The sequence below is a fragment of the Carassius auratus genome, unplaced genomic scaffold, assembly GCF_003368295.1.
Source record: "Carassius auratus strain Wakin unplaced genomic scaffold, ASM336829v1 scaf_tig00214412, whole genome shotgun sequence".
NCBI lineage: Eukaryota > Metazoa > Chordata > Actinopteri > Cypriniformes > Cyprinidae > Carassius > Carassius auratus.
The window spans coordinates 26818-41295 of record NW_020527648.1 but is presented as its reverse complement, the minus strand read 5'-3'; the positions used below and the strand labels follow the sequence as shown (position 1 = coordinate 41295).

The following is a 14478-nucleotide window of genomic DNA, read 5'->3' as shown; positions in this document are numbered from 1 at the left end:
TTTAAAAACATGCAAGAGAAGAGAATGTGAAGGGGAGTTGAACCAGCAGACAGCCGCCCACACAAGGAAGTGGTTATATGTTTCTAACAGGGAAGGGGAAGTAGTGCATATCTAGAGAGAAAAACGACTAGGGAAATACTTTAGTTCATTCAGAGCAAAGCTAGCGTTTGTGTTGACTGCTCAGAGTCCACGAACTCGGGCTTCTGTTGTAGATTTGGTCAACCCCCCCATCTCTCAGATTTTTACGGTTTCCTGGGTAAGTAGGAAAACATATGGTTTTGCTTATCTGAATTTGGGAGATTTTCTTTTTTCAGATGTGAAGCAGTCTGTGGTTTTGCTGGTGTTTGTGCCTGACTAACATGCACTAACATGGAGATGACAACTAGAAAGCAAGTCGCAGTGTGTTTCGGTGACTTTTTAGCTGTAGTGAGAGGTTTGAAATGGTCTTATCTCACATGGCTGCAAACTCCCTCAGCAGAGAGAACCGTTATGTTTTAAACGGAAACTATCAAAGATAGTGGAGGTGTTTTGTGTGTTTTTCTTGTAAGTGGAGCATCTGGCTTGTCACATTCCTTTCTGGTCTGGTTTTAATTTATTACATTGTTGGGGGTGGGGGCTTTGCTGTTTGACTTTGTTTTAAGTATAACTGAGAGAAGTCAAAAACCCGGAAAGAATTTTAAAAGGAAGTTCTAAACTTCTCCATTTTAGTAGCATGTCTACGGAAGTGAACAAGCAGTCATGTTGCAGTAGTTTGATTAATCCTCATTTTCACAATTTCATCTCAAAATTACCTCAAATTTAATTTGCAGGAAAAAGCAGCCATGTCTTATCACAGTTTTCTTCTTGAACCTATCAGCTGCCATGCCTGGAACAAGGACCGAACTCGTAAGTCCCCACACTCGCAGCATCTTTTACGTCTTTGGAGCGGTTCCCAGTGTCTAGGACTGTAATCATGTGCGAGCTTCACTGCTGAATACACAAATGATTTGTCTCCAAAGCTCATCTGATCAACTAATATTTATTTTGAGGATTCTTCTCAAGAGAGTCTGATGAGACTGTTCACTGATATTCATAAACTAATGTTTAACATTTCCTTACAGAGATGGTCTTGTTACTCATATTATGTGACTTTTAACATTTACTAGTTTTAAATTGTGCTGTGAACGCCCATTTGGCCTTTGAGAGCCCATACTGAATGTCTACACTGCTCTGACAAAAACTACATTTTGGATGAAAAGTTGCATATCCTTCTAGAAATGTAAAATACATACATAAACGTGCACGCCACATGTGCACTTGTATTTAGGCTATGTGGTTTATGAAGCCAGTTAGAATCCTTCAGCCTTGAAGTGAAGTGCTCTCAAAAATCCAAATCATTCAGGACTATGTTTTAAGAGTTTAAAAACTGTCTTAAAAGAGCAAAAACATAGTCAAAGTTGTGTCTTTTCACTGCTGCCGCCCTGCTTTTCTTTCCATGCTGATGAGAGAAACAGTAATGACTAATTCCCCTCAGACTTCCTGTTTTACCATGAATGGTGCTTTGTTGCCGATGCCGTGCGTCTTCAGCAGACCACAGAGAAAACAGCAGGGAAATGAGAAGGCTGAGAATGACTTTTAGGTTTAACTGCTGCTGTTAAAAACATGAAGGTTTTCTAGCTCACCTATGAAAAATGTGTGAGCATATCTGCTCTAGCGGGAAATAGAAATTGGCCTGTTCCCAATACCCACATATGTAGCCTTTGCATTAGACCACTTGCTGCTTATGTGACATACTTGCAATATTAGGCCCGAGTGTTCATCTTAGTGTGTAAACTTCAAGTTTACATGTAGAACATAAAATGCAAGTAAACCTTTTACAGACCTTAAATTATACTTTCAGATTTTCTGATAGATTGCACTTTAAAAATTACAGTGTATGTTCAGTAGTCTATACTAATGCACAACTTAATTCTGGAGCTTCTAATTAAGTTGCAAAATGCAGCTGACAACATTTGAGAAATTATAATTACATTATCTCTGCACCAATAAAATAAACACTTTACATTTCCTACCACATTGTATGCATTATCTAATTAATTTAACTTACACTAGAAACTTTTCCTGTGCAACTAGCACATTTTTTGATGCATATTTGATAGCCTCAAAAATACTGCGCCGAAGTAGTGTGGGTATTGTGACAGGCCCATTTATTTAACACTATTCAGAAACATACTATGTTTGCAGGCTTAAACTTATAATATTAGGGTGTTGCAGGCGGTTGCCAAGCTGTTTTGGGTAGGTCTGCATTGCTCCGAAAGCTCCATTTCAATAATAGTGGAAACTTTTCACCTACTCTTTTGTACGCCAGACTAAATATATCCCACCATCATAAATCCAACCTTTCCTCAACAATCCACACAGTTATACAGATATTATTTATCATTTGAGTTATGGAGGCCATAGGAAAGTGGCACATATAAACTTTGAATAAACAAATACTTGCTAATAAAATATTCAGGCTGTTATCCAACTCATCAAGCCAAGGTATTTTTTTCCATAAACTTGTGATGAATATTTTATACACCGGATTCCTGTTTTCTTTAGAAATTGCACTGTGTCCTAATAACCATGAAGTCCATATCTACAAGAAAGACGGAAGCAACTGGAACAAAATCCATGTGCTGAAAGAGCACAATGGCCAGGTTACTGGTAAGTCCAGAAGGTTCATCTGACCTACACAGCCACAGAGCATTAATGTGACCAACGCCATCTCATCCAAGCCATTTCCTTATCACCCAGGCATTGACTGGGCCCCAGAGAGCAATCGTATCGTGACCTGTGGCACTGACCGCAATGCATACGTCTGGACCCTGAAGGGGGACGCATGGAAGCCCACCCTGGTCATTCTCAGGATCAACCGTGCCGCCCGCTGTGTGAAATGGTCTCCTAAAGAAAACAAGTTTGCAGTGGGCAGTGGCTCACGTCTGATCTCAGTCTGCTATTTTGAGCAGGATAATGACTGGTGAGTATCATCGCATCAGACAGGAATATTGGATGGATAGTGAGCCTTTTCTGGCTGAAATGTTAATCTACTTATGTTATGAGGCAGATGGGCTCTCTCTTGTTTTTAAATAACCCGGTTTAATGCAGCAGAGGATGCTGGTACTCACCAACCGCGTTGAATCTTTAGTCGTCACATTCAGTCATTTGATTACAGGTTACACATTAACTCATGTGATGTGATATCATTGAGACGATCGAGTAACCATTTCATTCCAATCTTAGGCATTCATACTCTTGCTGATAGACCAACAGCGCGAATATTGCTTTAATACAAGCGAACAAGAAGTTAATAATGAATAGCTTTTTAAATACAAGTCACAAGAACCATTTTCTTTGGTGGAGAGAGAATAGACAAACAAAGGCAGAGCGGAATTCTTTACCGATGAATTCGTTGGTTTGCGGTGCTAAATGAAGCTTTGAATGAATCGGTTTAATGAACGATTCTATGACTCACTTGTTTGTTTCATCCCTGAATCACTCAGTGCTTTCAAATGATTCCGTTGAATTAATGATTTAATGACTTACTCATACTCCTTGTTGAGTAACTAAATAATAATAATAATTATTATTATTTTAAATACAATCAGTTATGTTAATAGTTAATATGACTCGATATGTGCTGTACTCAGAACCCCATACTAGCATACTGCTCTTATTATTTCTGCCATGCAAAAATGGTAAAAGTATGAAAATGGCTGTATGCTGTTCAGAATTCAGTAGCTGTCATTTAATTGCTGGAATTATTTTTTTTTCTTTTAAAAAATTAAATAAAATAATCAGTTGATTTAATGAATCACTCATCTGTGCTGAATTCGGAACAAAGACTGCAGGAATATATAAAATAAATCTTGAAAGGGACTTTGATTCAGAACCACATACTACCATACTATTCTTATTACTTCTGCTGTGGAAAGATATGGTAAAAGTAGTACATATGATAGTATGCTGTTCTGAATTCAGCAAATGTCACTTGTTTCGTTCCTGAATGAATCACCTCACAAAGATATGCAACCTTCTAATTGAGAAGCATCCAGTGGTTTGAACAAATTATATGAATGAATGACTCTGCAACTCACTTATTAATATACTCATCACCTGTCACCACCAACCGGAACAATGTAACCTCCAGAAATTACAGAGAAATACTAGTAAAAAAAATCCCAGTGCTGACTGTTATACCAACACTCTTGCTCAATTTGAGGACCAGAACTAAGCTTACAATACTGTATTATAAGCTACATTTTATCATTTCAGCTGGCATTCGTTAATGTCAAATAACACAGATGAATCAATTGGTTTTATTGGGTGTATCCAAGATACTTAAAGAAGTTGTCTTATAATTCTAGGTGGGTGTGCAAGCACATTAAGAAGCCCATCCGCTCCACCATCCTTTGTTTGGACTGGCACCCCAACAACGTCCTTTTGGCAGCTGGATCATGTGACTTTAAATGCAGGTTAGGTTAACTCTTCCCTGCATTATTATGTCTCTTTTATGAATATGACTGTTATGTGAACGTCCCATTTGTTAATTCCCAATCCAGGATCTTTTCTGCTTACATAAAGGAAGTAGAAGAGAAGCCTGCTCCAACAGCATGGGGCTCTAAAATGCCCTTTGGAGAGGTCATGTTCGAATTACTGGAACCGCAGGTTGGGTACACGGTGTCTGTTTCTCGGACAGCGGGCAATCGTAGTGGCCTGGGCCAGCCATGGACAGCACTGTGGCAGTGGCTGAGGAGGAAAGACTGCTGTGTGAGTATTGCCTTTCAAATCTGGCCCTGCACAAACTTTGCTTGAAAACCATTCAAATCATATTTGCCAATCATTTCCTTCATCTCGCCAGCTGTGCCAGTCTGACTTCAGAAACCTTGCCTCTTCTGTGCGTGACTTTCATTACTGAGAACAGCCTAGTGGCAGCTGTAAGTATCTTCAGATGTCAGGCCTTGATGCAAAAGTAATCTGTTTAGATTGTTCCCTCATTTATATCTTTTTTCAGGGCCATGACTGCTACCCTGTGTTGTTTGTCTATGATTCGAACAAAGCAGCCTTGTCTTTTGGAGGGAAACTCGACATACCCAAACAGAGTGCTCAGAAGGGCATGTCAGCCAGAGAACGCTTCCAGAACCTGGATAAGAAAGCCACCACTGACAGCAAAGAAGCTGTCCTGGAGTCTGTGCACAAGAACAGCATCAGGTATGGCATATTCAAGAAGTCTGTCAGTTTCGTTCTTTTTAAGTTGAAAGTTTGCCATTTGTGATCCACTGTGGCATTAAAGCAATCCTGTCAAATTTTAACTCAATGCAACAATAGACATTACGATCTGTTAATGCAACTTTTTGTTCACTTCTTAGCCAACTCTCCATTCTTAATGGAGGAAAAGCACAGTGTGCCAAATTCTGCACCACTGGTATGGACGGAGGCATGACTATTTGGGATGTAAAGGTACGTGTTGAACTTTTGAGCATCTCTTAATTATTAATTTGTTAGCAGAAGTCAAAAATGCATAAAGATGATTATAAATATTTTCTTAATTCTGTTTCAGACCCTTGAATCTGCAATGAAGGACCTCAAGATTGTCTAGACATAAGAACTAAATGTCTATAGTTCATATTGCTTGCCTTTTCATCTTTTGTTTAATGCAGTTGTCTATACTTTTTTCCAAGATTATGTTTAGATTAACATAGTGGTTTAATGATTTTATAATGATGCAATTAGAAACTGGTTCTGGATGAACCAAAACCTGAATTTTCTGAATTTATATGCTGGTCATAGATTGCTTTCTTTAATCAGTGCGGGTACCTTTCATTCAATCTTTAATAAACTGCAACTGAAACTAAGAAAATAAACATTACTTGCTGAGGTTTAACATGCTGAATGATGCTTCCTGTGCTAACTCAATAATTTCAATGCAATTCTATGTAATATTTATGATGAACATAAAAGATCAGTACACCACTCTCTAAACTGAAGGAAGGAATGAGATGGGTAAAACAAAACAAAAAAACGCCAAGACATTTTCAACAGAGGATTTATTTAATCTTTAAATGGAACAATTTACATTTTATACAAAAATCATTAGAAAACAGATTAAAGTGGCCTTGGGGGATTAGGGCTCACTGGCTGATGAGAACATAAGTCATTTTATTCCTGACCTTGACATTTGTTGATATGCAACATCAAAACATGCTCAAGAGACAATCATGCTACAAATGATCTCAAGATCCTTTAGAGCTCCAAGAATTCAGACGGTATCTCTGAAGGCCTATACTGTCTGTTTGACCTGTGTGCTTATTTGGACACACTTGCGTTTTGTAAATATATGTTAATTACATTCATAAACCCTGGTCCTCTCATTTTTCAAAAGGACCCTGGTTATCACATGAAACGTTTGACCTGTTCTGGTGCGACTGCCAGACCACAGGGATGTCTTAAAGAGAACACACCCCATTTGTAAGCTAAATGCTGCAACCTTTTACTAAAAGATTGACGTTTTGGTGAAATATATTCAGATTTTCTTCTTTGCAAAGGACAAGGCCTCCAAAATAGGGACCTACCTAAAATGAGGCTCATGAGCAATCATCAGCTGCTGGTATTGAGAATAAATCAAAGAGACAGCTTCCTTCCTTCCTTCATTCATTCTTTCATTACGAATAAAACACTAATGTCCTTGAAACAAGTTGATGACTAACTGCCTCTTGAAACCACGTTCATCACAGACTAGTTCCCTCTCAAATCAATACATTAAACGCCTTCATCAGTCGTCCGTTCTACAACTGAGGTTACTTAAGTGTTTGCAACTTAAAATAATAAAACTTCAAAAGAAATCAGGCCAAATGAAGACACTAGGGGTAATTCAAAACCAAATTAAAGTTTTGTTCTCCACGTTGCCCATTTACCCCATAATGTGGCATGGGATTAATTAAAAGAGTACTGTAAAAGCATATGTGCGTACAGATGCAGTCATTCAAGATAAAACTAAAAACAACTCTCTCAGCCTGTTATAAACACAGTAACATAACCAGGCCGTCCATGTTAACACATCATATACATTGTTATTACAGGACAACATTCACATCTTGGTGCCATTGCACAGCCACAGATGTTGATGAGTGGTAAGGGACTTCAACAACGCAGACACTGCACAGTTGTGTGGAGATGTATAGCAGGCGGCGCAAGCCAGTTCGCTTTCAATCACAATAAAAAAAAAAAAAGACACAAATGCACAAGCACACAAGTGTTTGTCAAAGTTCAAGATGAGAAATGGCCAGCAAACACATCAGAACCATTCACATGAAAGCTAAGGTTTTCTAGAACTTCTAATCTTGGCACATGTACATGCAAAGCTAAGAAACGGGACACCTGCAGCTTGGATTTCATATTTTGGTCTGATTAAGGACATAACTGGGCCTTAAAAAAAAAGGAAAGCAAAGAAAAAAATTCACCAGGTTTTAGAAAGCCACAAGGATGGGGGATGGGAAACATCTATACGCAACAACAGACAGAATAAGGCTACAGCTAGGCTCGCTTTAAAATGATCTCTCTTTGAATCCCTTTCTCTTATCAGGTCACACATGTCCATAGCAGCACCAGAGGAGGAAACCCCCTCTGCAATGTCACTCAGTCGCTTCCATCTTCGGCCCAGGACAGCTCAGTCTGTTTCCAGGATTAATGGAGGGTGCTCGTTCTCTTCGTCCAGGTGCAGGGCGTTCATGTCCTCCTCCACCCCGGCACCCCCCACCGCCCCCTGATCCTCAGTGTAACCTGAGCCAGTGGAACCATACAAGGCCATCTGAACATTTTCATTCTTTCATACTTTGAGTGAAAATGAAAGCTTCTTACCTTTGGCAACAGCAGCACTGTAGGTCTGTGCCACAAGCGGCCGGTCGTGAGCTGTTTGCTCAAGGATTTCATTCGCTGCCTCTACACTTCCATCTAACCTAAAAGACGAAACACATTTACACGAGGAATTAAATACAATACAATACAAACGCTTTAATGCAATCCTTAAATTAAAAATGCTGTTTTTACTGTACACAAACAAACAAAACAAGCTAAATTTAAACTACCGTATTTTTCGGACTATAAGTCGCACCCGAGTATAAGTTGCATGAGTCCAAAAATACGTCATGAAGAGGAAAAAAACATATAAGTCGCACTGGACTATAAGTCCCATTTATTTAGAACCAAGAACCAAGAGAAAACATTACCGTCTACAGCCGTGAGAGGGCACTCTGTCTCTTCAGTGTAGACTTCAGGAGAACTGAGTAACAGAGCACCCTCTGGCGGCTGGGGATGGTAATGTTTTCTATTGGTTCATTTCTCTCGTTTCATGTCAAATTAATTTTGATAAATAAGTCGCACCTGACTATAAGTCGCAGGACCAGCCAAACTATGAAAAAAAGTGTGACTTATAGTCTGGAAAATACGGTAAACAAAACAAAAAAAAAATGTTTTTAATATTTCAACTAAGAGAAAAAAGCAAAGAAAATGCTAAAATCACAACCAATGAGTTCCAGCACAACACATTAAAACCTGTTTTAGGTTCACAGTAAATTATACAGGATACTCAATAACCAGCTTTGATCAGAAGTGACAGTAAAGCCATTTATGTTACAAAAGATTTCTATTTCAAATGAATGCTTTTCTTTTAAACTTTCTATTCATCAAAGAATCCTGAAAAAAAAACTGATAAACTGTTTTCAATATCGATAAGAAATGTTTCCAAACAAATCAACATATTAGAACGATTTCTGAAGCATCCCACTTTGATATTTCACAGGAATAAATTACTTTGCTATCGCAGGAATGATTTGCATTTTAAAATATATTCATATTTATTTATATATACACAGCCTATATGAGCATTTCAAAAACATTTCAAAATACAACCCCTTAACAACCCCAAACTTTTACGATAAGTATATAGACTAGTATTCTGATGGATCGTTTTAGCTTGGTAACACTGGATCTCACTTATGCTGTTTCATTAGTGTGCACTCTCCCCCCTCCTGTGGGTCCAGATTGTACAGGTAAAGATAGCCATCTGCTGCAGCCACCAGCAGGCGTGGGATCTTCTGGATTCTAGAAACCAATCACAAGCAAGATAATCAGAGACACATCTATCCTGATAGCAGCTACAGTCTCTAGCTTGAATGGTTTTCTCACATGGCCAGAGCGCAGATGTTCTTATGACCTGAAAAGGGCAGTCTGACTGTAGCAAATGCCCTTCCTTGAGTGAACATCTCTGTTACATGTGCGGGCAGGTATGTTGTGGAGGCCATCAGTACTTTTCCAAAGTATCCTGTCCAAGTAGTGGGCTCCTCTTGGGGCCTAAGATGGAAAAACACAAGTTGTTTGCAAAATAAATAAAAACCTGAAAAAGAAAGTTATGTCTATGTTCTGTTTTATGTGCAGCTTGCAGATCTGTTATCAGAAGGAGGTTTTATCTTACTCAAACAAACAACAAAAAAAAAAGAACAAATCCACAGCATTTTGTATTTGAGATGTGAGAAGAAGGTCTGAAAACCACTTATTTCAGTGGGCATCATTACACTGACTTCTCTCTCTGGGTCTCCAGCTTAAAAATATGCACCGTCTCCGTGTTGCTTGAGGCAGACAGATAGAGTCCCTCCATACTGAAGGCGAGGGAACAGATGCTCACACATCTGTCGAGGGATAATCAAATCAAATGCATTTTACTCTGTGTGCATATTATAATTCTTGGTGTTTTGTATCAATACAGTAATAAAGTTTACTACCTCTTTACTCCCCTCCGGAACTCAAAGAGCTTTTGGCCCTCTGGAATGGAGAAAACTCGGATTACAGTGCCCTAAATAATACCAAGAAAAAAAGGGTTTCAAAAATGTAACTTTTTAGGAAGCAATTCTTGATCTATTATTCAGCACTTTTAATCTTGAAGGTCAGTATGCAAACACGTCCAATCAAAACAAAATACTACTTTTATTAATCAAGGACACATTAAATTGCTCAAAAGTGACAGTAGAGATATTTATAATGTTGCAGACTTTTTCAAAACAATGCAGGGTTTTTTTTGCATTTTCTATTCATCAAAGAAACAAAAAACCCTAAAATGTATCCACAAATGTATCCACAAGGATATTAAGCAGCACAACTGTTTTTAGCATTAATAACAGTAAGAAATGCTTCTTAAGCACTAAATCAGTATATCAGAATGATTTCTGAAGAATCAGGTGACTCTGAAGACTTGAGTAATGATGCTAAAACTTCAGTTTTAAACAGGAAAAAATTACACACACACAAAAAAATATATTTTAAATTCTAATAACTTTGCAAAATGTTACTGCTTTTTAAATTCAATAAATGCAGCCTTTGTGAGCATAAGAAAATCCTTTCATAAACAAAACAAAGTTTCAACCCCAAACATTTGAAAGACAGTGCATTACAAGTAAGAAAATGTCATAAAGAAAATTGAAGAATTGGAGCTATAGTTCATTTTCATTATCAACCAAACAACTGTAGCCACTGTATTATAGTCTGAATGAGTCTCTCACACACACACACAGCGCTCTACCTTCTCAGATGCTGTGGCCAATTTAGTGCCGCTTGCATCGAACGCCAGAGCTGCTAGTGGACTATCGTGGGCAGGTATCATGTTAGCTGCCCTCTGGGGAAGAATATCATACACACAGACATAGTGACCAACCCTGTTTAACACAATACCTTAAAGCCATAACTATGGCAAACGTTGAAACTAAATACTACTTACCAGATTGACCGTGTCAAAAACTTGTACCTCTCCAATTGTTGCACTTCCCGGATAGGCCAAGTAACAGTTGTCATTACTGATTGACAGGGCACATAGTCCTATAAATGTTTAGTGACATATATTAATAATCACAAACATCTGTCTGTCAGCAAGGCCATTAGTAACGAGTCAGTACCCCAAACATAAATATAGCATAAGATCATTCTGAAAGAAGAAGCTACTACATGCACTTCCCCAATACAGTCTGGAAAAAACATCACACTAACAATGATGCACTGATGGCAAGCAGCGGTACCCACCGGAAGGATTCGGAGGGGTCTCTCGAATGGTATGTAGTACTTTCATATCCCTAATGTTGTGGATATAGAGTGACTCCTCTAAACACACTATCAGTCTCTGTGGAAATAAAGCAAGATTGCAACATTCTCATACAGCCTCTTCACTTGTAATAAAACACAATACTATAAACATGTGTCACAGGAAACGGATGCTTACTGACTCACCTGTCTGTTCAGTTTTACAGCCAGTATAGTGTTTGAGTAGCTGTAGTTGCATATCTCAGTCCCTTTCTTGAAGTGACAGACTTTCAGCTTCCTAGGTGCCTTAAGGCTGACAATAGCGACGAGGCTGCTGGAGAACAATCTCTCCACGATGCACACATCTTCTGTGTCAGCTGAGCACAAATACATGAGAATACAAAACATGTCTTCTGTACCACACTCATGCAAACATTTAGAATAGACGACAGTGAAGATTCTCAACCGTTTTAACTCAACGGCTCCTCATTTATTATTCAAAGGCTTCCCCTATAATAGAAGCTACTAAGTTTCAGTATTTCTGCTGTAATTAAGCTGCTTTGATTTTGATTATTTATTTTTTTGACTATTTTTACAGTAACTGAGAGTATTGATTTCTTCATTTAATTAACCAAGATTCACTTTGTGATGAAATAATATTGAAGATGTTCTGCAGTAACAAAAAGTTATTATTATATGAAGTAGAATACTAATTATTATTATTATTATATATTTTTTAGTTTATATTAAATATATATATTTAATGTATATTAAAATATATCTATAACTTTATTAATTTAGGTACTTGTAAGCCATCCTGCGTCCTCCTTGGAGGTTTGTGAAGGCTCTCGTTTGAGAACATGTGGTCTTCAGGGACATAGGAAAAAATAAGAAATCCCTGGATATTTTGAAATGTCTACATCCGGCTTTCTTACTATTTGAAGATTAAACAATAACAGACAGGAAAACAGGCTTTATTCTGAACTCAGCCAAAGATTAGGACCGTTAAAAGGCAGGCACAAAGTGTGCATGCACTTGAGTGCTGACTCCCTTTATAAAACCAGTATTACAATAATGGAAATATAATGCAATCATTTTCATTTAAAGTTTTATCAAGTAAATTGTAGAGCCATCCTTACACTATAAGATATAATTGTTTACTGACATCTAAATTTAGCTCACTAGCTGGCCTCTAAAGACACTATTCTAGCACAGCTGGAATGTTCCATTGGAACGTTGCCCATCAGCATCCAGGAACAGAACGATCCGTGTGAATCATTTTCAAGGTCTCTCACATTTTTCAAACTGTTTGTACCCCCCTGAATATCTCTGACCTCCAGAGAGAGCAAAAAGACATTATCAGCCCCTTCAATCGACTCGTATCATGCCAGAGGTAAAAGCAGCCATTCTAGATATGATTTGCATGTCTACACAAGCTTATGAAGGCTGACATTAAATTACTACAAAAAGTACTTACTACATTCATAGATTTGTTCCAATTTGTCCACTGATGACAAGGAGAAAAACTTGTAGCCGGACTTGGTACCAATAGCTAGGGATCTGGAAAGCAAAGAGGTAACAATAATAAAACGCTACAGTTTATGGTCTACTCGTTTGCTTAATGACTAAAACAGGTTGTTGACCTGATGGTGAAATGTGTTAAAGGGTTGTTTTGCAATCCTCGTGGTGTAATGTGACATGCTTGATCTTAAAGATACAAAAGCCACGAGAAATATTTTAAAGTAGTTTACTTTCTATAGTGGAGAAATGTAGCAGCTGTTATTAGTAATAAAACACTGGCAGTATTGTCAGTGAGGTGAGCCAGTGGTTACAGTGGCACAAACAGTGGAGACTAAATAATAAGTTTTGGATAACTTGACAGCTGGTTCTTTGGTGACTAGATTCGGAAAGACAAACAAACGGCTTATATATATATATATATATATATATATATATATATATATAGTAAGAAATTTAATTGTAAAGTAACTCTCTTTCAGGCAGCTAATTTTAAATCAGACATTTAAAAAAACACAAAACGAGAGCTCAGTTTTAAGTCAGAGTCATAACTCTGGTGTTGCTAACAGTTGAGTTACTATTGCTGTCTTTCTAAGTTACTTCGATAAACACAACGATAACAACCCTATTTAACACTTGCTAAATTTTATATACAATCAAATGTTAATTTACATCCCTTATTTAAGATTTTACACGATTAAGTCGACATAAAGCTTCGCAGAAGAGCAAATATTAGTTTTTTTTCGTTAGCATGGGCGCTAGTGCTACAAGTCTCGTGTGTCCATTTGTCTGGCGTTAACGTTACTTTACAGGATAAAACTGGGTGCTGATTTATTAAAACAAAGCTGCATTAACACATATTGGGTAACTGTCTTAAGAGAGACCAAATTAAAAGCCATAAAGCATAACAACGGTGACTGTTTTAGCTGGTTAGCCCGCTTTATCATCATATTTGCACAAATGAGACACAACGAAATCGCTCCCATTATAAGGAACGAAGCTTCGCACGACTGCAGTGCGATTATTCGCTGATTATACTGACAGCATTGTGTCAGTATCTGCTGTCGGGCAGTTAGGCCAGCAGTAGCGTGGTTCTTCTCTTACGTGTTATCCTGGTTAAAGTTGGCGAAGAGCAGCTGGCTGCAGCCGGCCTCTCCGCTCTGACTGGCCAGGTTCATTTGCTCGACACCATTGACAGATTAAGCCGAAGTGAAAAGGTTCAGACGTGGGTTAGATCAGTGCAATCTGGTGTCTCGCACTGCCATAAGTTCCACCCTTGTTCCAATGAATGTTGTTGTTTTTCTACCAGCCACTGTTGCACCTTTTCGTGCACATGCGCACTGGCTGTTGCACGCATTCTAATTAAAGGGAAAGGTGCTCTATTTCTCACTAGAGTGGGAATGTTTTCAAATGGTTTGCGAAACGTTTATACAATTAATCACAATTAATTTTAGAGGTTTCACAGTGAGGCCTCATAATTGAGAATATATAACCTTTATAGTGGTTCTCAACTTTTTGACTCTTAGGCTGTCTACAATGCAGTCCACATGATTAAAACTTTGCTGAAAAACTATTTTGAAATTAAAATTAAATTAATTTAATTAATAAAAACATTTTTATTAAAATTTTGCACAATTTTCTACTTATATTCTGCCCTCTGATAGTTCACTTAAGTTTTAGTACGTGTAGCTGTGAAATCTTTAGTAAAGTAGCCTAATTGTAAGAAAAATTCTATAAATTGTTATAAATATTACTTATTAATTCATTACTGGTCTGATGCAACTTATATTTAGTCTACTTGATTATCCATACATTGTTAAAAAAACGAATGTTAAAATGTCAGTATCAAATATGATAACTTTTGAGGAAAACTGTGCC

General features: G+C 37.8%; 1 protein-coding gene and 1 pseudogene across 2 annotated transcripts; one reads left to right on the top strand and one right to left on the bottom strand.

Moving 5' to 3' along the window:
- Positions 1-225: 225 nt before the first annotated feature.
- Positions 226-5736, top strand: LOC113091968 (actin-related protein 2/3 complex subunit 1B-like; annotated as a pseudogene).
- Positions 5737-6051: 315 nt separating this feature from the next.
- Positions 6052-13941, bottom strand: LOC113091967 (WD repeat domain phosphoinositide-interacting protein 2-like). 2 transcript variants are annotated; one of them, XM_026257650.1, is made up of 12 exons: positions 13705-13941; positions 12560-12642; positions 11290-11459; positions 11086-11182; positions 10787-10884; positions 10592-10684; positions 9798-9868; positions 9591-9704; positions 9205-9369; positions 9013-9120; positions 7879-7976; positions 6052-7800 (listed from the first exon to the last, which is right to left on the bottom strand). In XM_026257650.1, exons 1-12 carry the CDS (start codon positions 13776-13778, stop codon positions 7688-7690), a joined length of 1284 nt encoding a protein of 427 aa, XP_026113435.1. In that variant the 5' UTR covers positions 13779-13941; the 3' UTR covers positions 6052-7687. The 2 variants fall into 2 exon arrangements, with proteins under 2 accessions (XP_026113435.1, XP_026113436.1); XM_026257651.1 differs by having other exon boundaries at positions 9597-9704; positions 13705-13940.
- Between the last annotated feature and the right edge of the window lie 537 nt (positions 13942-14478).